Source organism: Dermacentor silvarum, chromosome 1 (genome assembly GCF_013339745.2).
Source record: "Dermacentor silvarum isolate Dsil-2018 chromosome 1, BIME_Dsil_1.4, whole genome shotgun sequence".
In the NCBI taxonomy this organism is placed as follows: Eukaryota; Metazoa; Arthropoda; class Arachnida; order Ixodida; family Ixodidae; genus Dermacentor; species Dermacentor silvarum.
In genome coordinates this window covers 69,633,147-69,658,843 of record NC_051154.1, presented here as the reverse complement: position 1 = coordinate 69,658,843, position 25,697 = coordinate 69,633,147, and the positions used below count along the sequence as shown (strand labels likewise).

Genomic DNA, 25,697 nt, shown 5'->3' with positions numbered 1-25,697 from the left:
ATATCATTCCTTTTGAGTTCTTTACATGTGACGCGAGCTTTTCTTGGTTGCATTTCATCAATAGCTCCACCGCCTTCTTTTTTACGTTTTCTACATTCACATCACTTTTTCTAAAGCACTTGTCCACCGCTAGGAAAGCTTTTTCTAAATAACAATCATTTGGTACAACAACCAGAAAGCCTTCCTTGTCTGCTTGAACTACACGCAGATTGTTTTCAACCAAATACTTAGCAGTCCTATCAACATTAGGTCTGGATCTATCGCTTACCGAAGCCTTGGCCACCACGTCCACACATTCCACCACACATCGTTCTTTTTCTTTCTCTGGTACACTCCTAGCAATGTCCCTTGTAAGTGCTAATCTGTCGACGATGCCGATCCTTGGCTCCACGCAGAACTTTGGCCCCAGCTTGAGTACCTCTTGATGTCGTTCTTCCACCGTTGCGCCCCCTAGTATAAGAAGGCGTCCCTCTGGCAAATCTCTTTTCTTCTTCTTCGGCAATGTCCGACGCACATCGTTCCACATGGCTTCAGTTACAATATTTGCCTGTCTGCACCAGTCACGAAAAGCCTTCACATTGAACAGACCATCGGAAGGAGACGAACAGGCCACCTTTAGACATTCTTTGAAATGTCTAACCTGTCTATGGCTCTCTGATCTCAAGATCTTGATTATTCTTCTCCCGTGTCCTGCTGACGGGGGCAACCATCCGGTCACCAGCAACACGTCATTTGGGCATTTTCCAAGTTTCAGGAACCAGCTTAACACCCGTGCTCTGCATTCACAGACCGCGATAATAGGCACCAGAACTGCTGGGTTGTTTAAGCCAAAGTTCGGACAAGTAGAAAGAGGGCCGGAAGAACTAGAAATGAACTGAAGCATAACTGCGAGTCGGCCTAGTTGGAACAGATTCATTTTCTTAAGTTTCTGTGCGCAAACAAACAGGGACGAAGAAAAGGAGACACAAGGACGAGCGCTTTCTAACAACTGATTTTTATTATTGAAGAACCACCGGCTTAAATACCCACAGATCTGCGCGATCCTGTCAATAGAACACGTCAAGAGCGCATAAATAACGCTTGTCATGGAATGCCGCTACGCGGTCAGCATAAAAAGCAGCAATGTTCATAAAACAAGCCCAAAAGGCGAAAATGCGTTAAAGATATGATGACAGGAGCGAATTCTCTTTATCTAAGAGAATAGATCACACAAGATGACCGCATGCAACCAATGTCAAAACGCTGGCGTGAGCAAGCGCGACCGCAGCCGCGAGCGAAGGTTCGCGAGGTCTATCGATCGCTTCAACGGAAACTGCGCGGCGAAAGCCCAGCGCATACAATGGTAGGAGCCGTGTGGACATCGCTTTCAAGATACGGTGCGCGCGGCAGCCCGCAGTGGCGCAAAGTGCAAGTACGCAGTTGTTGGCCGAGTAGAAGCCGCACCTCCTCGCTCCCGCGCTGGCTTCCCGCTTTTTTCCTTTCGCGTGGGAGATTTAGTCTCCAGCTCCTCTTGCGCCCGGTTGCAAGAGACACATTTGGTGCCGCAGCACAGTGTCGCCCCACTCCCTCCCCCCACGGCCTTTCGCGCGACGGAAGAAGTCGCGTTTGCGCTCCGCCGTGCGTTCGCTCTCCGGGAAAGTTTCACTCGCACATACGGCGCTAGACGACGATTTTATCGCTATTGGACTTTATACGGAACCTCACGGCGACGGCGACGACTACTACGGCAGAAATCCGCCTGGAGTGGCCATATAAGTGCTTTCGCTTTAAAAAAGCGCCATTGTTTTAAAACCTGCTAATGCTGGCATTTTCCATTAAAAACTTATTTTTAAATATATTCAGTTATTTGGGGGGGGGGTGGCAACGCCTCATAATGAGTCACCGAGTGCTAACGAGGCATTTCTAATTGTCCGTTTGACTGGTTGCTTTAGAGTGCTAGGACAAAACTGGGAAGATTCATTTGGTTCTTCAAGAGGTGCTTTCACCTTCGAGCTTGGAGCACGATTGAAACCTGATAGACATTTTGTCACAGAACTCCTTCGATTCCTCTCGGATCAGCTGAATGTTCAGCTTGGGCAGGCTTTACCTGGAAGCCATTTCTAGAGGGCTCCACATAATTGCATAGTTCACGGTAAGAGCCAGTTGAATGTACCTTAAGTGCACTGAAAGAACCCGCATTATGACTCGTCATACTTGACAACACCGTAGAGGCAAATGCAACAGTTATATTGTACAAATTCGCCTACTGAAATTCTAGGTTAAGCTTGGACATTATAATCAGACAGAGACATGACAGCGAAGAGGACTGGTTGGACAGGTTGCACCTTCCCTTATCTTCTTTGCTGTCATGTATTTCTGAAGTTTTAATGTGGACGCGTCCACTTATCCCTGCGGCATGTATTGTTTCGTAAGTTTCACCAGTGTGAAACGGACGAATCAGAGGAACGACGGACATAGAAGACGGCATCGTTCTTGCAATGTCTCGTGTTCGTCAGCTTTTCCGCTTGGGAAAGATGATGTGCCGTGTTTTCAAGTATTCCTTCGCTTCTTCAATGCCTAATCCAAAAATAAACCTCGGCTGTAGGCCATGTTTCTTGAATGTGTTTTATCACATTGTTCCCCTCTATGCCCAGGTGTTTGCAGAGGGCAGCAGCCAGGAGCACGTATTTCAGGAGGCGGTGCAGGATCGTGTGGATGATTTCGTGAAGGGCGACAACGTGCTCCTTTTTGCATACGGTCCCACTACCTGCGGGAAGACGCACACCATGGAGGGTCCGCCCACGGACCCAGGAGTGGTGCTTCGCACTCTTGAAAGAGTATTCAGGCTGCTGGGCCCTCGGGTAAGGGAATTTTCATATTTCTTCTCGCACTCTGCCCAGCACTCGACAGATGATCACTGGAAGATGGAGACATCAAGTGATCAACAATGGTTGCATAAGGGATGTCTCAAGCTTGAGTGAACGCTTCAATGAGTGGACTTCATGAAAACTATTTAAAAGCTTACTTGTCGAAGACAAAGCCATTGCAGAAATGATAGTTCCAGCGACATTTATTGGTTGCTGACACACAGCGTTAGGCTCGTTAGTTTTGCATAACGTGCACCGGCGCTGGGGAACAGGACAGGAGACGTGTTGTGTCGCCTTCGTCTCATGTCCCGTTGTCTAGCGCTGGTTCACATAATTTCTTGGTTGCCACTGTTTGTTACTTCTGCCCTATTCTGGCCCTAGTCGGCAGTCAGAAGAACGGGATGCACATATAGGTACCGTTGATATATTGTCATGTGATATGCCAATGACAGCAGCTGCTTGCCCTCTTCTCCTCGCCTTGTTGCCTTTGTAGTATGTGTAAGCCAGTCTAGGGCCCCTTTAGGGCGCTGTATGGAACAATTGGGGTCAAGAATAATATTGTTACGGGGATAACGTTTATTTTGGGAGTATGGCTATATACAATGTTTGGACAAGCAGCGGCGACGGATGCAAGGCTGTCGCGCGCCTCTGGCTACTTCGTCGCCGTCGTCTTCGTCCGACCGACAGTAGCAGCCCCTTCACTTTCTCGTGACACTGCCCCCCCCCCCCCCCCCCGGGGCGAGAGCGCCGACCCGGTGCTTGCTACGACGGACCAGAGGGTCCAGTTACGTACGGCTTAAGTCTCGCAACGTGCACGATAGCAGAGGGCGGGGGCGTAGACGGCGCTGGCGCGGTGACTGGCTCGATCTCATACGTAACGTCGGTGACTTGACGTAGCACCCTGTAAGGACCATCGTAGCGGGACAATAGCTTTTCGGAGAGACTGATGCGGCGGGACGGAGACCACAGTAGCACGAGGACGCCTGGGGAGTAAGAAACGTCTCTGTGGCGACTATCATACAGGGCTTTTTGGGAAGCCTGAGACACTGTGAGCCGTTCACGAGCGATCTGGCGAGCTGTGTCGGCGCGCGCTATGGCGTAGCGAACGTACGTGGTGGTTGAGCTGACAGGAAGTAAAGTATGGAGAGGCAGAGAAGGTTCGCGTCCATACAGGAGATAAAACGGGGAGTAGCCAGTGTGTGTCATGTCGGGACGAGTTGTAGGCGAAAGTAACGTACGGCAAAGTAGCGTCCCAATCGCGGTGATCGGCTGAGACGTACATTGAAAGCATATCGGTCAGAGTTCGGTTCAGGTGCTCTGTGAGTCCATTCGTTTGCGGGTGATAAGCAGTTGTGAGCTTGTGGTGGGTAGAGCAAGAACGAAGGATGTCATCGATGACGCGAGACAAAAAGTATCGGCCTTGATCGGTCAGAAGCTGTCGAGGAGCACCATGATGCAGGATGATGTCATGAAGGAGAAAGTCGGCGATATCCGTAGCGCAGCTGGTTGGGAGGGCACGGGTAATGGCGTATCGCGTCGCGTAGTCGGTCGCGACGGCGACCCACTTGTTGCCTGATGTCGAGGTTGGAAAGGGGCCAAGAAGGTCGAGCCCAACACGAAAGAACGGTTCGGAGGGAATGTCTATAGGATGAAGTAGACCGGCAGGTAACATAGCTGGCCTCTTGCGGCGCTGGCATTTGTCGCAGCTAGCGACATATCGTTGGACGGAGCAATAGAGACCAGGCCAGAAGAAACGGCGCCTGACGCCGTTCTGCGCGTGCGGGTGACACCAAGGTGACCAGCAGTGGGCCTATCGTGAAGCTGGCGAAGGACATCTGACTGCAGATGGGCAGGCACGACAAGGAGGCGTTCAGGGCCCTCAGGATGCATATTATGGCGGTATAAGGTGCCGTCCTGAAGGAAGAACAAGTGGAGTGAAGGGTCGGGTGTGGCGGACTTGAGACGGTCGATGATGCACCGTAAAGTCGAGTTGCGGCGTTGTTCGTTCCGTATATTAACGAGGTCCGAGATAGAGAAGACGCAGGCGTCGGTGTCTTGCTCGGTGACGTCAGGGGAATCCACGGGATGCCGTGAGAGACAGTCGGCATCTTGATGAAGCTGACCGGACTTGTGCACCACTGAAAATGAGTATTCTTGGAGGCGCAGAGCCCAACGACCAAAGTGGCCTGTAGGGTCTTTGAGCGAAGAAAGCCAACAGAGGGCATGATGATCAGTTACGACGGTAAAGGTGCGGCCAAACAGGTAGGGACGAAATTTGGCGGCAGCCCAGACAAGAGCAAGGCACTCTCGTGCCGTGATGGATTAATTCTTCTGCGGTGCGGACAGGAGGCGGCTAGCGTACGCAATAACACAGTCGTGGCCGCTCTGACGCTGAGCGAGGACGGCACTGATTCCATGGCCGCTGGCATCTGTGCGAAGTTTCGTCGGAGCAGTCGGATCAAAATGCGCTAAAATAGGGGAAGTCGTGAGGGCATCTATAAGCGCCGAAAAAGCGGCAGCTTGGGGTGAGCCCCATGTAAAGGCAATGTCTTTTTTGAGGAGCGCAGTAAGAGGACGCGCAATCTCGGCGAAATTACGAATAAGATGTCGGAAATAGGAGCACAAGCCTATAAAACTGCGTACGTCTTTAGCCGAACAAGGTACAGGAAAATGCTTCACAGCGCGAACTTTTTCAGGATCGTGCTGGACACCTGTCGCGTTGACGAGATGGCCAAGTACGGTTATTTCACGGCGTCCGAAACGGCATTTTGAGGCGTTGAGTTGGAGACCGGCATTGCGGAATACCTCGAGAATGGCGGAGAGGCGCTGAAGATGGCTGTCAAATGTTGGCGAAAAAACAATGACATCGTCAAGGTAGCACAAGCAGGTTGACCATTTCAAGCCACGAAGAAGCGAATCCATCATGCGCTCGAATGTGGCCGGCGCATTGCAAAGGCCGAAAGGTATTACTTTAAAGTGATAGAGGCCATCGGGAGTTAAGAATGCGGTTTGTTCGCGGTCCTGTGGGTCAACAGGAATCTTCCAATAACCTGGGCGAAGGTCAATAGACGAGAAATATTGGGCGCCGTGAAGACAATCGAGTGCGTCGTCGATACGGGTCAAGGGATAGACGTCCTTCTTCGTGATCTTGTTGAGGTGGCGATAATCAGCACAAAATCGCCAGGTGTTGTCCTTTTTCTTGACCAGCACAACAGGAGCGGCCCAAGGACTCGAGGACGGTTCGATGATGTTCTGGGCCAGCATTTTATCGACTTCCTTTTGCATTATGGCACGTTCCGCAGCGGAACCGCGATAAGGGCGCCGGCGAACCGGTTGAGCATCACCGGTGTGGATGGAGTGCTGAACAACTTTTGTCTGGCCTAAAGGGCGATTTTCAAGATCAAAGATATCGGAATACGACAGCAAGACCCGGCGAAGATCTTCTGCATGCGTATGCGGGAGGTCGGCTGATATCATTTTCTCGAAGTTGGCACATAGCGACGAGGTGGCTGTGAGAGAGCCGGAAGCAGTTCGAGGGCCGTCGACGGCTAACAAAGAAGTCGCGCATTCCTGCAACGACGACACGGTGGCAAGCGCGATACCAGCAGGTATCACGTGGGGAGAAAGACCAAAGTTCAAAAGCGGCAGGCAGGTTTTGTTGTCGCGTACGGTAACCACAGTGTGCGGGAGAACGACAGAGTGCCTCAGGACCACGTCGAGAATCGGGGAAACAACGTATTCACCATCGCACACAGGAGGAGAGGGACTTAATGGGACGTACGTGGAGGCTTGCGGTGGCAGGTCGAGGAACTCGACAGAATATAAGCGGCTGGGAGTGTCCGATAGTACGTGGGCGTCAAAAGGGAGTTCCAGTTGAAGGACACCTGTGGAGCAGTCGATAAGGGCTGAGTGCGTCGAGAGAAAGTCTAGGCCGAGGATCACATCGTGGGGATACTGCGCAAGCACGGCAAACAAACCAATGGTCTGATGGCCAGCAATGCACACTCGGGCGGTGCACATACCAAGAACGGCTGACGAGCTGCCATCACGAACCCGTACTGTGCTCTGAATTGCGGGCGTAACCACTTTGCGGAGCTGAGTACGGAGAGCAGCGCTCATTATTGAAATCTGCGCTTCGGTGTCTATGAGGGCCGTAACGGTGACGTCGTTCACTTGAATGTCCAGAAGATTTCGGCGCGTAGGTACAGTCAACAGAGGATTTGTATATCGGGTCACTGATGCAGCGTCACCTCCGGGAGCTGCACGGCTTAGTTTTCCGGAGCGTAGGTGCCAGGCCGTGCAGGGGACGATGACCGGTATGGTCGTGGCGATCGAGATCGACGGCCCTGTGGGGACGGTGAGCGGCTAAACCTGGAGTGTGGAATGGCAGCATCGGAAGCATAGGAAGCATGTGGATTACAGCGAGGGGAAAACCATCGAATGTTGCCTCCAGGACGACTCCAAGATCCAGTGCTCCAGTTTGAAGGCGACGACCAGCTACTACGGCAGGGACGGGAAATGTGTCCAACGCGAGAGCAGTTGAAACATATGGGTCGGTCGTCTGACGTCCTCCAGTCAGCCGGGTTTCTGTAGCGCGAATGGTAGACCATGTTCTGGGTGACCTTTGCAGGGGTACGTTCGGATGTACGGATGGAACAGACGGCCGATGATAATCCCATGTTCGCGAACTCCTGGCGCACGACTGCTTGTAGGAGTGACACGGTGGGCAGGTTGGCTGACTGAACATCTGGAAGATCGGCCGTAGGAGCTAGAGCTTAGAGTTTCGCGGCGGACAATACGCGTTACATCTTCTGACGTTGTAGCCTGTACAGGCGTCGATAGGTCTTCTCATCATGATGTGGCGGCGGTGTTAGGTAGCCGAAGGAACTGGCGGGTGATGCGGCGACTCTTCGCTGGTTCAAAACGCTGGCATTCCTTAAATATGGCTTCAACCGTAGAGTCCTTACACACCTGTACAGTCGTACAGTCCTTACACACCAGTAGATTAAGCGCGTCGTCGACTATTCCTTTAAAAATATGCGATATCTTATCTTCGACCATTTTTGCGTCAACTGTGCGACAAAGGCCTAGTACGTCCTGTATGTACGTAATGTACGATTCAGTGGTCGTCTGGATACGAGATCCCAACTCCTTTTTAGCGGCCTGCTGTCGGTCAAATGATCTGCCGAACAACTCACGCAGCTTCGCCTTGCAAGCGCCCCAACTTGTAAGATCTTCTTCATGCGTCCGGTACCACACGCGTGCCGTTCCTTTCAGATAGAATATCGCGTTGGCTAACATAACCGTGGGGTCCCACCTGTTGCGGTTGCTGACGCGTTCGTACATGTCGATCCAGTCTTCGACATCCAAGCCATCTGTGCCAGAAAAAGTTCCCGGGTCTTGTGGGTGGAAAAGAATCACAGGAGCCGGTGGCTGCTGCACCGTCGGCACTTCACTGGTCATCGCGGAGCAACCAAGACGGCGACCGCTTCGAAGTTCCGGGCTTGGTTGACGGAGCCGGCACGTTGACAGGTTTACCCAGCACTTCCACCAAAAGATGTTACGGGGATAACGTTTATTTAGGGGGTATGTCTATATACAAGGTCTGGACAAGCAGCGGCGACGGATGCAAGGCTGTCGCGCGCCTCTGGCTACTTCGTTGCCGTCGTCTTCGTCCGACCGACAGTAGCAGCCCCTTCACTGTCTCGTTGCAATATGTAGAAGACAAAGATAATGTTCAATGGCCTGGCAAGGGAACAAGAATTCAGGATCGCCAGTCAGGCTCTAGAGTCTGTAAGGGAGTACGTTTATCTAGGTCAATTACTCACAGGGGACCCTGGTCATGAGATGGAAATTTACAGAAGAATCAAATTGGGTTGGAGTGCATACAGCAGGCATCGGCAAATCATGACTGGGAGCTTACCATTGTCGTTGAAAAGAAAAGTGTACAATCATTGCATTCCACCGGTGCTAACATATATGGGGCCGAAACTCGGAGGTTAACAAAGAAGCTCTAGAACAAGGACCACACAAAGAAAGATGGAACATTAAGAGACAGGAAGACAGCGGTGTGGATCATAGAGCAAACGGTGATAGCCAATATTCTAATTGGCATTAGGAGAAAAAAATTGAGCTGGGCAATGCGTTGGATGGAAAACAGGTGGGCCATTAGAGTTACAGAATGGATACCAAAAGAAAGGGAAACGCAGTCGAAGACGGCAGAAAACTAGGTGGGGTGATAAAGTTAGGAAATTTGCAGGTGCAAGTTGGAATCAGCAAGGGCAAGACAGGGGTAATTGGAGATCGCAAAGAGAAGCCTTCGTCCTCCCGTGGACATAAATATAGGCTGATGATTATAATGATGCTGCTGATGATGATAGAGCAATTTCTCCATATCTGACAAGGTAACCTGCGTGATCTGTTCCATGCAATGTTCCTGACAGGTTAGTGTCTTTTCCTAGAATTATTTCTCGTGTAATAGTAAAATTCGTGTGTTTCTCCTTGGTTCCCGCACAGTCATACTGAGCAATACTGAGCCGTCGTTGAGGTTGCATGCAGTGCCACTTGCGGCCCATCATTGCACTTTGTTTTACTGGTGAAAACTACTGATAGGGATTTAAATGAGATTGCTTGTAGTCATCAATAAGTGACTTATTGCTTGTTGACGCGTCGCCTGTCCACTGCGGGCACCACCTCTCGACATTTGCCAAAGAAAGATTGCACCCCAACTGCTGTCACTGTGAATCAAACTCGAGCTAATCCAGGAATGTGCGTTTTGGAGGCAGACATGCCAACTACAGAGCTTATTGTGTATTTGCGATCTGTTCCATGCAATGTTCCTGACAGGTTAGTGTCTTTTCCTAGAATTATTTCTCGTGTAATAGTAAAATTGGTGTGTTTCTCCTTGGTTCCCGCACAGTCATACTGAGCAATACTGAGCCGTCGTTGAGGTTGCATGCAGTGCACGATTGTAACGAATTATCAGATAATATTGAAGTAAATTCCTTACTTATATTCCTTACTTATATTACTTACTTATATCCTACTTATATTAGCCAATAATGAATATATGCTTATATTGAATATGGGATATAACAAATACATTTTCGTGTAGGATACGAATTCGTTACGAGGTTCGACTGTAGCTTGCCCGACGCAGACTTGGAGAGGGCTGGTGGCTGTGCATGTTTTTTGGAGACAGCAGGCTGTATAGTTCCGCACCATCGCTGGTGTGGCATAATTGCATACATTGCCATAATTGTCACAATAAATATGAAAGAAATGGCACAGATTTCCTCCAGGCTCTCTATTAAGGCTGTTGCTACGTTTCGTTATGTGAGTGTTTTAGAGCTCAGCTCTTAGGCGCCTGTTCCTTCGGCGTGCATCGGCGTAACCGAGCGAACGAGCGCAGAGGATGAAAGAGCGAACGCGGGTCGGAACGGGGGTCTTAAAAAGCGGTGAGAGCGAAGACAGTGCGAGGAGGAAAGCGGAGGAGGAGGGTGCCGCGGAAGCAGGAGCCAGTAATAGGAGGAGGGTATGGCGAAAGCGAGAGAAGAAAAGCATAGTGCCGCGCAAGATGCGCACTGCGGTGCGGATGGCTACGAGATGTCGCCTCAAGATTGCACCTCAAATAGCAATCTCTACATGTGTCTGGTCCTTCAGGACCAGCCTTATTCCTTTTGGAAGAGAGTGCCAGTTGCGCAAATGTCAGAGCCATGGCCGTTCTTACTCTCCTTCTGCACACTTTGTCTTCTTGCACTCGTTTTCCGGTGCAGCTTTGCGTCCTGCCTTTCCTTTTCTACCAAATTCTTTGTCATCGTATGCATCTGACATGACCTCTGGTGCTGACTGTCGGAATGGGAGATCTGAACGCGGCACCAGGTCCTTCTACAAGGGTATTCTTTCTCGCGTCTTCCGGTGGCTGTCTTCTAAATTAAACTTGCTTGTATTGCACTGAATGTTGACCGAAAAAAAAAATGTCGCAGTTTCGCCCGAAGGGCGAAGCATCGATTGCGATAGCAAATTAGTAGAGCGCTATTCGGAGTATAGATAGTAGTTTTATCGGCTGCATAAACTTGGACACATTGGCTTACTAACTGAATTAACAATCGTGGTGTTAGCGCGCACAAGCAAACATGAATAAATCACACTGAATGACCGCAGCCAACGACTGTCAAAACGCTGGCAGCAAGCGCAGGTTCGCGCGGTCTGTCGCTTCAACGGAAACTGAGCGGCAAATGCACAGCCCATACAAAGGTCAGAGCCGTGTGGAGATAAGAGACGGTGCGGGCGACCGCCGGGCAGAGAAGTTGTTGGCAGAGGAGAAGCTGCCGCCCCCCCTCCCCCCCTCTTCCCGTATCTTGCTTTCGCGTGGGAGATTAAATGGTAAGATACGCCTTTGGCGCCGGAGCACAGCGCCGCCCCGCCTCCCTCCCTCCCTCCCTCCCTCCCATACCCCAACGGCCTTTCGCGGGACGGTCCCGTTTGTTTTCCGCCGTGCGTTCGCCATCCGTGATAGCGCGCGTCCCGCACGCGCTTTCGCTCGCGCATACGGCGCGCGGAGACGATTTTATCGCCCTTGGAATCTATACGGAACCTCATGGCGACGGCGACGGCGAGGCCGACGGCAGAAATCCGGATGAAGTGTCCATATAATTGCTGTCGCAATAAAAATAGCGCTAGTTGGCGCAAATGTGGGCTCCCCCTTAAACCATTAAATCATGAAAATATCTTGTACATATATGTCGGCTATTCTTAGTCTCTAAAGCACACTGATCTCTTTAAGACACAAGGCATAATATTCGGTGGCGTCTTCGATTTTCTTTAATTTCCTATAGTTCGCCTACGCCGTTCACAAGTGGCTGCGTAGGCAGCACAGGATGATCCGGTTTGTATATTACGGAAATTTGGCTGATACATTAGTGCCAGTGAGCGTATGTCGTGACTTGTTTTCTTAATAAAACAAGTCACGTCACAAATCCATTAGCCATAATGTCGGCAAATAGATATTTCTAAAGAGCACCGACCTCTTAATTATTTTCAAAGGCTTTGATTCTTGCCTTACATTTTCACTCGCCATTCTTAGCCAATTGGGTTATGTAATACTCGATATGGGCTCATTCTTGGTCATTCTCGGATCCGAGACCAGCTGTAAAACCCTGGCGCACTCCGGACAACCGGCCAGTGTGCTACGCTTGCGGTATTCCGGGACATGTTGCGGGCCTCTGTCGCCGACGCGGACTATATTTTCGCGATGACGCTCCCAACCTTAGCCATGTCCCTCAGCAGGGTACCCACCGCCTTACACCTGACGCACGGACTCGTACTCACGTCGCCCCGCCTTCAGTACACGCCGATCTCCTTCTCCCCGCCGCCGCTCCCTTTCCCCCATGATTCGGCGTTCCAGCCATGCCCAGGAGGAAATCTAATAGCCGCAGTTCTTGAGGCAAGAACTGCGCCAACGTCGAAATTTTCATCTTTCGCCGCCTAATGAGATTGTAGTGTTTATGGTCAGTGTCGCGACGAACGCTCTTGTCTACACAGGCACAGCTGTTTGTGTGATTAGTGAAGTTCTATACCGCAAACTGAACAAAGTGACGACTTCGCTTTTTGATATTTCGCTACGCACATCGAGCTGGCAACACCTTAAACTTTCGGCCACCTGCACCGCTCGGGTTTTAATTCAAGATGCGCTCTACATTGTCGAATTTGTCCTTTCTCATGCGTCGCAAGACGTTATCCTGGGCTGAGGCTTTCTTTCCGCTCATCATGCAGTTATCGACTGCGCTCGTGCACAACTCGCCTTGTCTCCGTTCTGAACCACAACCATCGATGACCCTCGCCCTTCTGCTAAAGTGGTTGTTGCTGCTGATGTCGTCATCCCTGCTTTCTCTGTCACCTTAGTGTCCGTCAACTGTGACGCTGTCCCCAATTCAACTGTGCTTTTTTCGCCGTCTGAGGAATGTGCGCGTCGCCGGAACCTTGCCCTACCGTTTGCAGTCGTCAGAGTTGCTGATGATTCCGGTGCACTTTACGCGTGAAATCCGTTTCCCTGCCTTTAAACTCTATTACATGGCGAATCTGTTGGGTGTCTCGACACTTTCGATGCCATCTTCCCGTTTGATGCGCCTTGCGATGCGACACCACTGCCTATCGATGGCGTCACTTCTGCCGCCGCATCCGCCTCACCCGACCACGACGTCTTGTTGCGCAGCGTCGATAACGCGCTCACGAAAGCTCAGCGCAATGCACTCGTTCAATTGCTTGGCCGTTTTCGCCCCTCTTTCGATCTCGGCCAACCTTCTTTGGGGCACACGTCAGCGGTTGTTCCCCGTATTGACACTGGTCACCATGCTCCACTGCATTAGCGTCCCTACCACGTGTCACAAGCCGAACGCGACGTCATTAGTGAACAACTCGATGACAAGCTGCCACGTGGCATGATACAGCAATCACACAGTCCTTGAGCTTCTCCGGTCGTACTGGTGCAAAAACGACGGCTCAGTCAGATTTTGCGTGGATTACTGCCGACTAAACAATATCACACGCAAGGATGTTTATCCTCTACTATACTAATAGACGATGTATTCGATTGTCTACAAGGTGCAGAATTTTTCTCTTCCCTGAATCTTCGCTCTGGATACTGGAAGTGCCGATGGCTGAAGCAGAGAGCCCAGAAACGGCTTTTGTGACTCCTGATGGATTATACGAATTTAATATGAAGCCCTTCGGCCTGTGTAACGCGCCTGCGTACCTGTCTTTGCTACTTAGACGACATATTTGTCTTTTCTGCCAATTTTGAATCTCATCTCGATCGCCTAAAGCAAGTTATTGAGTGTCTCACGGCCGCCGGTTTGCAATTAAACTTGAAAAAAATGCCACTTTGGTACCAGAAAGCTTACCATTCTAGGCCAGGTCGTTTCACAAGAGGGAATCCCACCAGACCCTGCCAAACTGCGAGCCGTTGCCGAGTTCCCCAAACCAACCACTCTTAAAGAGCTCTGTAGCTTCATCGGCTTGTGCTCTTATTTTCGGCGTTTCATCAATTATTTCGCCTCTATGATCGCCCCCTTGACTCAACCACTTGCCAGCAGCGCTGACCTCTCGGCATGAAATCCAGATTGCGATGAGTCATTTACGACACCCCGGACACTCCTTACGTCCCCTCCAGTACTGCGCCACTTCGATCCCAATGCGCCTGCTGAAATTCACACGGACGCTAGCGGTGTCGGTCTTGGTGCCATTCTCGCCCAACGCAAAGACGGCTATGACGAGCATGTCGTTGCATATGCCAGCCGTACCCTAACAAAGGTAGAGTCAAACTATTCCGTAACGGAAATGAAATGTTTGGCAATTATTTGGGCAATCGGCAAATTCCGTGCTTACCTATACGGACGCCAGTTTGACGTTGTTACTGACCACCATGCCTTATGCTGGTTGTCATCTATGAAAGACCCCACTGGTCACCTCGCTCGTTGGGCTTTACGCCTACAAGAATGCGACATACGTGTCAACTATCGCCCGGAACGCAGATGCCCTATCCCGTTCTCCGCTGCCTTCTGACCCACTTTGCTTACAAACTTCCACCTGCGATTCGTCGTCCCTCAGCATCACCGACATGCCGGCTGAGCAACGTTCACTTGAATCTGTTTCACGCACCATTCGTCGTCAAGCACAACACTTTGTTGTTCGTGAAGGCTTGTTGTACCACCGTAATAACCAAGCCGATGGCCGCAGGTGACTGCTTGTTATCCCCCGTCATCTGTGTTGGGACATATGCTGCGCCTTTCACGACAATCCTCAATGCGGCCACGCTTGCGTATTCAAGACCTACGCCCGCCTACGCCTGAGATATTATTGGCGTGGCATGTATCGATACATTCGCCAGTACGTGCGGTCATGCCCTTCGTACCAACTCCTCAAGACACCCCCTCATAGCACCGCTGGTCCTCCACAACCTTTACCGTGCCCTGCACGACCATTCGACCGCGTTGGCATTGATCTTTATGGTCCCCTCCCGAAAATACTTGCAGGCAACCGGTGGATCATTGTCGCCGTGGACCATCTAACACGGTACGCTGAAACATCTGTGCTGCCAGCTGCCACTGCGAAAGACGTTGCTCGCTTCCTTCTTCACCACCTCATTTTGCGACACGGTGTACCACGTGAATTATTAAGCGATCGTGGCCGCGTCTTTTTCTGAAACGCTATGGAGTGTTGTGCCGTGCTACGTGCCTGTCATCGAGGCGACGGGAGCTCCCACCTCTGCGCGACAAATCAAGAATTCGATGCGCGGGGGGACTTCAAGAAGCACCCATCTTTGCCACGACGAGTCAACTAGACGCGGGTCAAGTGGCACCAGGTCTTGCCCCGTGGAAAGAAGAATGCGACGTGGGTGACGTCAGCTCTCCGCCCCACCTCGTTCCTGCTGACGAGGAGCCCAAAAAATGATTTAAGGCAGAACCGGCTCTTTGTGAAGCGAGAGTCGCCACCAGTCACCCCGTCGGTCTGGTGCGCTCTTACTGCTATTACCAGCTATTAACAGCTATTACCAGCTATTACCTGCTATTCCTGCTATATCTGTACATATTGTATAAAGCTTTCGTCTCCTCTTCATCTGCTCCGAGAGTCCGTCTCTCCTCGTCGACACCGGGTTGCAATACGAGGCCCTGCTCCATGAATTCCGCATTGTTCACCGCACCCCGTCTGCGTACACTCCTCAAACAAACGGCATGATGGAGCGTTTCAACCATACCCTTCGAGATATACTTGCGGTGTACGTGTCTGATGATCACTCCAATTGGGACCCGGTGATCCCCTTCGTCACGTACGCCTATTGCTCTACGCCACAAACTACCGCCGGCTTCTCTCCTTTTTTTCTTCTATATGGTGGTGAACCATCACGTTCCATGGACCCGATTCTCCCCTACCGACCCGATGTTTCTGAAGCCACCCCTGTTTCCGAAGCGACTGCTTATGCTGAAGACTGTCGTCAACTGGTTTGCTCGTTTACCGCGCAAGAGCAATGTCGCCAAAAATCTGACCATGATGAATTCGCATCTAACGCCCACTATTCCCCGGGAATGCTAGTTTGGCTCTGGGTACCGTCCACTACTCCCGGCCTTTCCACCAAGCATTTCTCAAATTACCACGGCCCCTACCGAGTAGTAGAGAAAACATCTCCCGTCAACTATATCATCGAGCCGCTCGAGCCATCTTCAGACCAGCTCTGCCGAGGGCGTGAAACACTTCACGCAGCACTGCTGAAACCATGCTATGACCCTCCTGTGCTGTCATTCCCCTAAGTCGTCAGGTTGGTTCCTTTCTGCGTGGGGAGTGATTGTACGGGAGCAAATCGGGGGGCACCAGCTCTGTGCCAGTGTGTAAGAAGACGTTGACGATCGTATGGTTCGCGCTAGGTCGGATTTCAACTGAGCCAGCTTGGTTAACCGCTTCGTCAAGTGCTCTACCACTGAGGAATACGCTTGTTGCATTACATATGCATGTCCCCTATTTCTGTGCCATATACCTTTCAGCACCACTCTTGCCTCAACAAACATCTGACATAGCCTTACTTTTCGCGACATCACTAAGGTCACGGTAAACAGAATTGTCTACCATCCCGTTTAGTTGTATTGCATTTACTGAGCCGCTTCGCTGTATACAACGCAACGTTTGCGTTCGATCTGCATAACTGTACTTTGTATCTACTGGATGCCTGAAGGGTATGCCCCCCCCCCTCCCCCCTCGCCTTCCTTTTCTTTTTTTGTCTCCGAGCTGCTCGAGAGCACCGTCGTGTTTTTATACACAATAGGTTTATGTTCTTTTGCTGTAAATATTGATGGGTAATGCAAATGAACATGAACTGGTTTGAACCGCTATTTCCAACCGGAACTGAACCGTTTCCGCTGAACCGGAGCGAAAGCAAGTTATGGCTGGGCACTGCGCAAAAATGCTATATATGTTGCAAAGAAGCCTAGGTAGTCAAGTTCCATTTGAAGCTCTCCAGTACAGTGTCTCATAGCCACCCTGTTTCTCTGGTACAAACTCCCCTCAATCGGTCAGTGATTTTCTAAATGTCTGCTCCTCTCTTCTTCCCCACTCAGGTGTGCCAGTGGGCACCAGTGCGCCCCGTGGGTTACGACGACGTGGCCTCATTCAATGCAGAAGAGGAGGCATCTGTGCTATCGCTGAAAAGCAAATTGTTGGGCCAAGAGAGAGCCCGCAGCGCTGCCGACTTCAGCGCCTTCCACCTGCGCTCAAATAACGGCGATGGGTCCCCGTTCGGCAGCTGCGACAGCAGATACGGCGACAAAGCACAGGTGCTTATTATTGCAGTGGTCGTGGCTTTAAAGGGATACTACAAAAATAAACAGTAAATCGGTTTAGACTGACAGCGTTCTTTGAAAAAATAGGATGGTGACTTTCGTGGTATGAGATGTTATTCGAAGAGAAAATGAAAGCCCAAGTTCCACTCAAAACAATTGCTCGCTGGAAATCCAGCCTTGGCTCATCAATGTGACGTCATCGATTTAGGCGTGTTTTTTTTTCGTATTTGGGCTGTTATGACTCTATAATATTTCTGGAACTTCGTGAGTTCAGTCTTTTGGCTTTTAAATGCGTAAGCATTTCTCTGCTAACCTAACGAGAAAAATCATGCGTCCTTTCCCTAAGACAATCGCTTTCAAGATAACGCCCGCATCGAATTCACCTTCGTGCTGCCTCTCGCTTCAACGCGAACTATGCGGCGAGAGCGCAGCGCTCACGAAGCCATCAGCACTCGCCGCACTCTGCCAACATTGCAGATCGCTTTCAAGATAGGGGCCCGCGAATCTCGCTTCAACGCGAACTAAGGGGCGAGAGCGCAACGCGAACGAACTAACAGCGTTCGCTGCACTCTGTCCCCATCGCAGATCGCTTTCAAGATAGGATCCCGCGCGATGGCGCCATACTGCAGCCGCCACCGGAGTGTGGTTGGTCACGGTTGATAATGGTTTCGCGCGGATTGATAAGGCACTAAGAGCGATACCGGCTGATAATAATCGGAACGTCATCAGCGCCGCTGGCACCGCCACCTGCAGTAGTTTGTTTGCCTCATACATTCACATTGCACCGCCTTCCGCAGCAGTTCTTGTCGCCGCAGCGCTGTCGCTTATACTGGTCGGATAAAGTTTCACAACATTGATAATGACGCGGGCTGCGTGGAGATGATCAACTGGCACAATGCTTACGCATACGTAGACAACTCCTAGAGGAGTTTCTGCGAAATATTTTTTAAGACTTTAATGTAGTCAAGCTTTACCTATAAAAGTTTAGCTAGGCCTGAGCGACACTATCAAAATCTATGACATCACGGTAAACTTCGGTGTAGGAAAAGCGGCCTTACCGCCAGTCTTTCATTTTTGCGTCTTTTTTGACTACGCAAGCCGCTTCTGAACTGTTTTCGGAGTTTAGGGGTAACGCATTAAAAAAGTTAAAGTTAATTGTTTCCTTTAGTTTCATTTAAATGACACTACAGGTGTACATAAATTTATCCAGAGTGGTGGATTACACATCTGCAATGACGAGTACGTCAAACTCGCTATGAGCAGAGGCTTGGCAACCAAGAAAGGACACAAAGGTGGGCATATTTCTCCCACTAGCTCGCCAGGATGGCTCGGTTTTTGGCACCGTGGGCTCATGGCGCAGAAACAGTTGATCAGTTAACCTCTTGTTGCCTGTTCTCGTGATTTCGCGACATGCCCAACCTGCTCCCATAAATCGAAACGCGACACGAGAAACCCTGACTTTGAAGTCATGTCAGGTGTTACAGCAAAAACGCGGCCGCGTATCACAATGGGTATCACCAGGTTCTGGCATGCTGTTCCCAGCGAGGGAACACTTCAACTTAACACCTCAAGAAACGCATACGGCTGCATTCATTGAGGTGCATAAGTTCAAGTCACCATCTCTGCTATACGGACTCTTTTACAGACAGTCACAAGATGCAGGCTTAGCTGCCAAGTCAGTTTCTTCAATGCGAAACCATGCGACTATAACGGCATTGTTTCGTGCTAAATGCCCGTTTTAGTTTACTTTACAGAGTCTGCAAATCTCACACCGGGGTAGCGAATGGCCCGAGACTAAATTTGGATATTCTAGCCTTGCAGAGAAGTCCTACTAAGTGCAATTCAAATGTGTTTAAGCAAAATAATAGCAGCTATAAGTGGTTAATAAACATTACATTCCTTTCAAAACTAAGCGAAAAAGAAAGCAGCACTATTTGGGGTCTGTTTCTTCATAAAAGAAGCTCAAGTAAGTGAAAGTAAAGTGATATTACCGACATGATTTTGATGTTGGCAAGCTTGTGTGCTGGGTGTTGAACTCAAAATGGGGAAGGTTGCTACACACTAAATTTGTTCAAAAACGTACTTGTGTGGGATCTATCGTGGGATATATATGCATTGATTATGGAAGTGTGTCAATGATTCACGAAACCGGCACTTGACCTTTCTTGCAACAAATGAAATACCGTTGTCACTGTCACGGCTGTCACCCGTTCACCGTCGGCGCGAAGTCGATCGACGGGATATATAAGCCGGTTGCTCATTCCGTACTCGAGTGAACACAGTGAAAGAGTCAGAATCGGGAGTAAACAAAAAAACAAGATATTTATCGACTGACAACGATACACAAATAATAAAATAAAATAATAAGAAAGACACAAGACAACTAACACACCTGAGCTTAATATAGCACAATGATGACGACAAATTAATATTACGAGCAATTAACAGTACATATATAAATGAAACAGGGCGCGGACCAAATATTCAAGAATACACTTAACAGTAGTTCACTAAAACAAAGTTCAAAATAAACAAACGATGTCATACGCATGGCCGGGTAGCAGCAGCAAGTCCATAAACGGTGAAGCCGGCGCGCGAAGCTTTCCCAAAGAATGCCGGTGAGCCGATCTGGTTGAGGTGGATGCGATTGCTGGGCTGGGTTTCCCGGGAGTCTAGATCTGACGACTTCCCTCAAGCAGGTTGAGCTAACTTGAGGCGAACTAGCGTGAGCTTCGCTGCAGATGCTGGTTTGTCGTCTCGTACGTCAACTAGTTACTTGGAGTTCCGACGTGGCTAGGTGGCCCAGGCGATACTGGACAGGCACTAGCTCCTTGACTGCTTCTCAGCGGATTACAGGCTGAACTTCTAGACTCATTAGCAGGGGCAAAAACCTGCGCCTAAATAGCCTTTCCTTTCCCTAGTTCCCTATGTCGGGGAACTGCGGGTATGCAGAGTTCACCTCATTATTTCATGACTCCTCCCAAAAGTCTTGGCTGCGCCCCTTTTAATCAGGGGCTAGGGAACGGTTGATTCACCTACCCGCTGTCCGAGGTTGCCCCCCCCCCCCCCCCCGCACTCCACCACACATACACACACGCACACACTTGGGTCCGTTAATCGGCGTGTCGCTATCTCGAAACTATATGCCGCACCGTGAGACCACGACGTTTTTGACGCCCGTTAATCGGCCTGTCGCTATCTCGAAGCTATATGCCGCACCATGAGACCACGACGTTTTTGGCGGCCGTCGGCGTGTCGATGACTCGAAACTATGCCGCTTTGTGACAGTCACACGTGCGGACTGCTCGTAGAAAAGGCACACACGCTGAGCTATTCGCACTTGCTTACCAGCTAACTTCATGGGAACTTTATACTTTGATCACTTGCTCTGAATGCGCAACTCGCACTTGACTAGTTTTGCAGTTTTGTGCAAAAATGCATTTTTGCACTGTTTTCTAAAGTAATGCTGACTTTCAATGTTCTGATGCAAGAGCTCCTAAGCAGAGCTTTGCCTGTTTGCTCAATGTGGAAGGTGGAACTCTGTTCTATGCTTTGTTCGATATTGCTGTTTCGTATTTAAGTGAATTTTAAGTTCCCCGGCAGTTACAACTAGTTGATGCTTGCCAGTCTCTGCTATATTATTGTTTCTTCAAAAGAAAGCACTTCGAAATATCGTTAATGCTGCATACGACGCACACACGGAACCAATTTTCAAGGCTCTCAATCTATTACCAGTGAATGAGGTTTACCGTTCAATGTTACAGAAACGCTATACATTGGCTACGAAAAACAACGACACGTTTTTTACATAATTGTCTGGGTTAAGACAGGCTGAGCATGTGCGCACCCTGAGGGTACGCGAAGTCTGGAGGGTGCCTAGAATACGAACAAATTACGGCACACAAATGTTAAAATACCACTTACCTGGGCTACTTAAAAATTCAGACCTTCACATGTAACATGCTCGCGTGTCTTGTTTGTATTTGTATAAAGATGGCATTATCAGTTCCTTTAGCATTTCCGACCTTACTAGCGCATTTATGACCATTCAGTGAAAAACCTATCTTCCTTATAATATACAGATTGGTTCCTTTATACTTCTGTATTGTATAATCATGTGCCTTGTTTGCCAAGCCCGGGGGTACAGACCCTGTCAAGCCTGAATAATGGCTTTTTGTCTGTACCCACCAAGTGTCATTGATTTTCATTGATGCTTAAATAAAATGATTGATTGTTTGATAGTGCGTGATACTAGAGAGTTTTGCCAATACAGGAATCAGCTAGAGTGTAAGTTTTGATATTAGCAGTAAACTGCACAGTGGGTTCCTTTTGATAATACTCACTCACGGCAGACAGTGTATATGTAACGGGGAACCTTCAAAATATAGGACTGCACAGAAACGGCAGCAACAAGTCGAAAGGAAAGAGATAGGTGCGACTTCAAGTGGCATAGTGCCTTGTTAATATTCATCAATATTAAAGGGAAGAACAGAAATGTTATTTTTTTATTTATTTAAAAAATACTGCGGACAAGAAGTCCAAGCAGGGTGAGCAGGATGCACAAGAAAAATCACAAAGGAACAGGATGCAACAAGTTTCCAACAAACTTTTCACAATGTGTGTCGTCATAAGGTAGACGATTAAGAAAATTTAATCAACTTGGTTATAATAAAACTCTAACACGAAATAACACCACTAATTACACAAATGGCATACAGATCGCGGGCGCGGGGGGAATGCTTCAGTTAGTTTATTCCAGTCAGCTATTGTTTGTGGAGAAAAAGAGTACCCAAAAGTGTCAGTCCTTGCGAAAACTGGTGTTAGCGAATGAGAGTAGTGGTGTCGAGTGGGTCTGCTTATCAAGGGGGATACGTATGTTGCGGTGTCTAAGGGTAGCCTATGATTAATTAAGTTTGATAGAAACTCTAGTCTACTTTTCTTTCTTCGAATTTGTAATAGTTCAATGCCGTTTGCGGCTAGTAATGCAGTGGAGGAGTCAGTAGTCCTAAATTTATTGTAAATAAATCGGACCGCTTTTTCTTTGAATTCTTTCGAGGTTCTTAATGTTAATTTTTGTGTGAGGATCCCAAACAATAGAAGCGTACTCAAGTTTTGGCCTAATTAAGGAAAAGTAAGAGAGTAGTTTAACACTAGGCGGGGCAGTTTTTAGTTTGTGGCGTAGAAGGCATAGTTTCCGGAAAGCAGCAGAGCAGATGTTATTTATGTGTAAGTTCCACGATAAGTTAATGGTTATTGTTATACCTAAGTATTTATAGCAGGCTACTTTCTTTAAAGGTGTTGCAGCCAAATTGTAAGCGTAGTCTAGGGGACTTTTCTGCGCGTTATGGGGAGATGGACACATTTAGTTGCATTAAGAAGCATTCCCCATTGCTCACACCATTTTAACACATTGTCTAAGTTAGAGTTAAGGTCACATTGATCACTAAGGCATGTAATTTCTCTAAACAGAACACAATCGTCAGCAAATAGATGAACTTGTACGGGGGTGTTAACCACATTGACAATATCATTGACATAGAGCAAAAAAATGTAAGGGGCCGAGTACGCTCCCTTGCGGAACGCCAGAAGTTACAGGAAGGCAGCCCGATTGTTCTTCTCCCACCTTAACGTATTGATTACGGTTATTCAGAAATGCTAAAATCCAGGAAACAAACAATTCTGTTATGCTAATTAACCAAAGCTTTATAATTATTTTATCGTGAGGAACAGTGTCGAATGCTTTACTTTAATCTATAAATATTACATCAATTTGACTGTTAGTGTCAAGACAAGCTGCAAAGGTGTGGACTATACTAACCAATTGTGTTGTAGTAGAAAATCCTTTTCGAAATCCATGTTGATGATTTGTTAAAACTGAGTGTTCTTCTAGGAATTCGTTTAATTTGTGAGCTATTATGTGTTCGATAAGTTTACAACACGATGATGTTAAGGAGATCGGGCGATAATTTTGCAATAATAGACGGTCGTCTTTCTTGAATATCGGCACAACACGGGCTGACTTCCAGTGGTCTGGTAATTCCGCTGATAACAAAGACACACGAAAAATAATAACTATGGATTTTGCAACAGACTCGGCATAACGACGAAGAAATATGTTAGGGATATTGTCGGGCCCGCAAGAAGTTTTAGTCTTCGAGTTAAGCAACATAGCAACGACACCTGGATAAGAAATGAAGTTAACATTTACAGCATGGTCCTCCGTTTTGGTGGGTAGAGAAGCACTAGGGGCAGAAAATACACTATGGAAATAGTTATTGAAGTGTTGAGCAATGGCGGTCTGATCAGATACCATTGAACCATCGACAAAAACTTGTGATATGGGTTTCTTTTTTTTCGCTGATATAGTTCCAAAATTTCTTGTAATCATTTTTTATGAAGTTTGCGAGTGACGTGTTGAAGTAGTATTCTTTCGAGCTATGCACCGCATCTGCAAGGTTATTTAGAGTGTTAGATATACGTTTGGGGTCAGCATGCTTTTTCTTTAATCTTTTCGCTTTACGCTTAAGATCTCGTCATACAGGGCGTATGCTTATGTGCTTTTTTACGTTTAGACGGTATAAATTTTTGATGCAGTCGAAGCATATGCGTTTAAATTGGTCCCATAAACGGCAAACATCCGTATCAACAAAATCTACAAGACAATTTTCTAGGTGGTCGATAATGCGTACATCGTGGGCACGTGTATAGTCTTTCACATGATGAAAGGACGGGTTCATAGTCTGCGAAAGTGGCACCAGGGGAATAGAAACGCAGAAAAGGTAGTGATCAGAGAGCCCTTGATCAATTACAACGGTGGATGTGCGAAAATCACGCGGAATGAATACCAAATCTAAAACAGATTTAGAGGCACCTTGGTAATGCCTTGGTTCATGAACTAATTGTGTCAAATTATGTGGCAGCATTATGTAAAACACTGCATTTGCATGACAGGTATTGGTTGAAAAAGTCTCAAAACGTTTCCAGTCTACTCCAGGCATATTAATATCGCCAACCAAAAGAACTTTGTTGTCCTGATATTTAGACATATGTGCCTTTAATTTTAGTAAGTAGTCAAGAGTTGAGTCAGGTGGTCTATATAATGTGTATAAGATGAACGAGTGGCCCCACAGTGTTACTTTAATGCAGATACATTCAAGTTCCGGTACATCCTCTAGCTATCCAGCTAGAGTAACATTCCGAAGCATGTTACTTGAACCACGACCAGGACAAGAGTATAAACAATACCAAGAGTTAATCGTAGAAAATCGTAGAAGGGAATTTGCAGCTATGGGCTAGTCATATTTGGTACAAGGCCTTTCCAAATAACAACCCTGCCTTGTACCAGCTGTCTAATCACTTATGCTTGTGATAAGGACAATTACCCTGTGCATGTTTTTCCATCTAGATGCGTTCCTTACTTTTTATCACGTCTTTCTTCAGCAGGCATCGCTTTGACTCTCATTTTACGAAATTCACAACGAGAGCATCAATGACCTGCTGCTTCCATAGGCTGAGCGCCGCGCAGTTCCAAGGCGGGGTGAAGACCGGGCTGAGCGCACATTTGTTCGCGGCCTCGTCGAAGTGCCCGTACATTCAGCTGATGAAGCGCATCGGGTGTTTGCCGAGTCTAAGCTGAACCGCAGCTCTAGTCGCAGCCACTGCGTCTTCAATATGCGGCTTGTCAACTCTGTGGTGGACAGCCGGAACTGGCACGTCAGCACACTGATGCTGTGTGAACTGGCTGGTTCAGAGAGGCCATCGAAATCTGGCAGTGAAGGGCCATTACTTCACGAAGGGGGCCGCATCAACAACTCCCTGTTGGTGCTCAACTGCTGCCTCGAGGGCCTACGTGACCTCAGTGGCTCATACAAGAAGATCCATTTGCCCTTCCAAGAGAGCAAGCTCACACAGGTACAATTACACTGTTATGGATTTACGTTGTAATCTGGATTTTATCCTTTGCCATTTTAATGAAGCATCGCTTCACATCAACTTTCTCATTTTTATTCTCTGAGCCTCTTCTACTGTGCTTTTACAGTTGATATTTCAGAGCATAAAATACTAAGACTAGTTTTGAGACTAGTTCTAAATTTTACTACAGCAATTATATGGACGCTCGAGGCGCGTTCGCTGTCGGCGTTGTCATGTTTCCTCCCATCTACGGCACATGAGCGGCCTACGTGTCTAGTATTAGGCCACCAGAGACTCGTACTGCATTTTTCTTCAAAAGCGAAGCCAAGTGGACGCACCTTCACGCTGCGCTCAGTCTGCTTTGCCGATAGCCAGGGCAGCGTTCCTGGATTCCACTGTTGGTATAAGCATTCTGCGCACAAACATTAGCGTTCCTGCTCAGCAGCTGTGTGCATACCACACAGTGGTGAACTTCAAGCTAAATTTATGTAATTTCTTTAGACGCTGACCAACCTCTACGGTTTTCTTCATTCTTCTCTCGTGCTCTATCGAGGTGCGATGGCTGCAAGTTGCCACGCCACTGCCCTGCTCCTGATGACGCCAGCGTTTTGAG

General features: G+C 48.5%; 1 protein-coding gene across 1 annotated transcript; it reads left to right on the top strand.

Annotated features, from left to right (window-relative positions):
* The first annotated feature begins 341 nt into the window (after nt 1–341).
* LOC119445405 (kinesin-like protein KIF20B) lies at nt 342–25,175 on the top strand. The gene is made up of 4 exons (XM_049663349.1): nt 342–350; nt 2,634–2,840; nt 16,952–17,167; nt 24,683–25,175. The coding sequence occupies exons 1-4, from the start codon at nt 342–344 to the stop codon at nt 25,115–25,117; spliced, it is 867 nt and encodes a 288-aa protein (XP_049519306.1). The 3' UTR covers nt 25,118–25,175.
* The last annotated feature ends 522 nt before the right edge of the window (nt 25,176–25,697 follow it).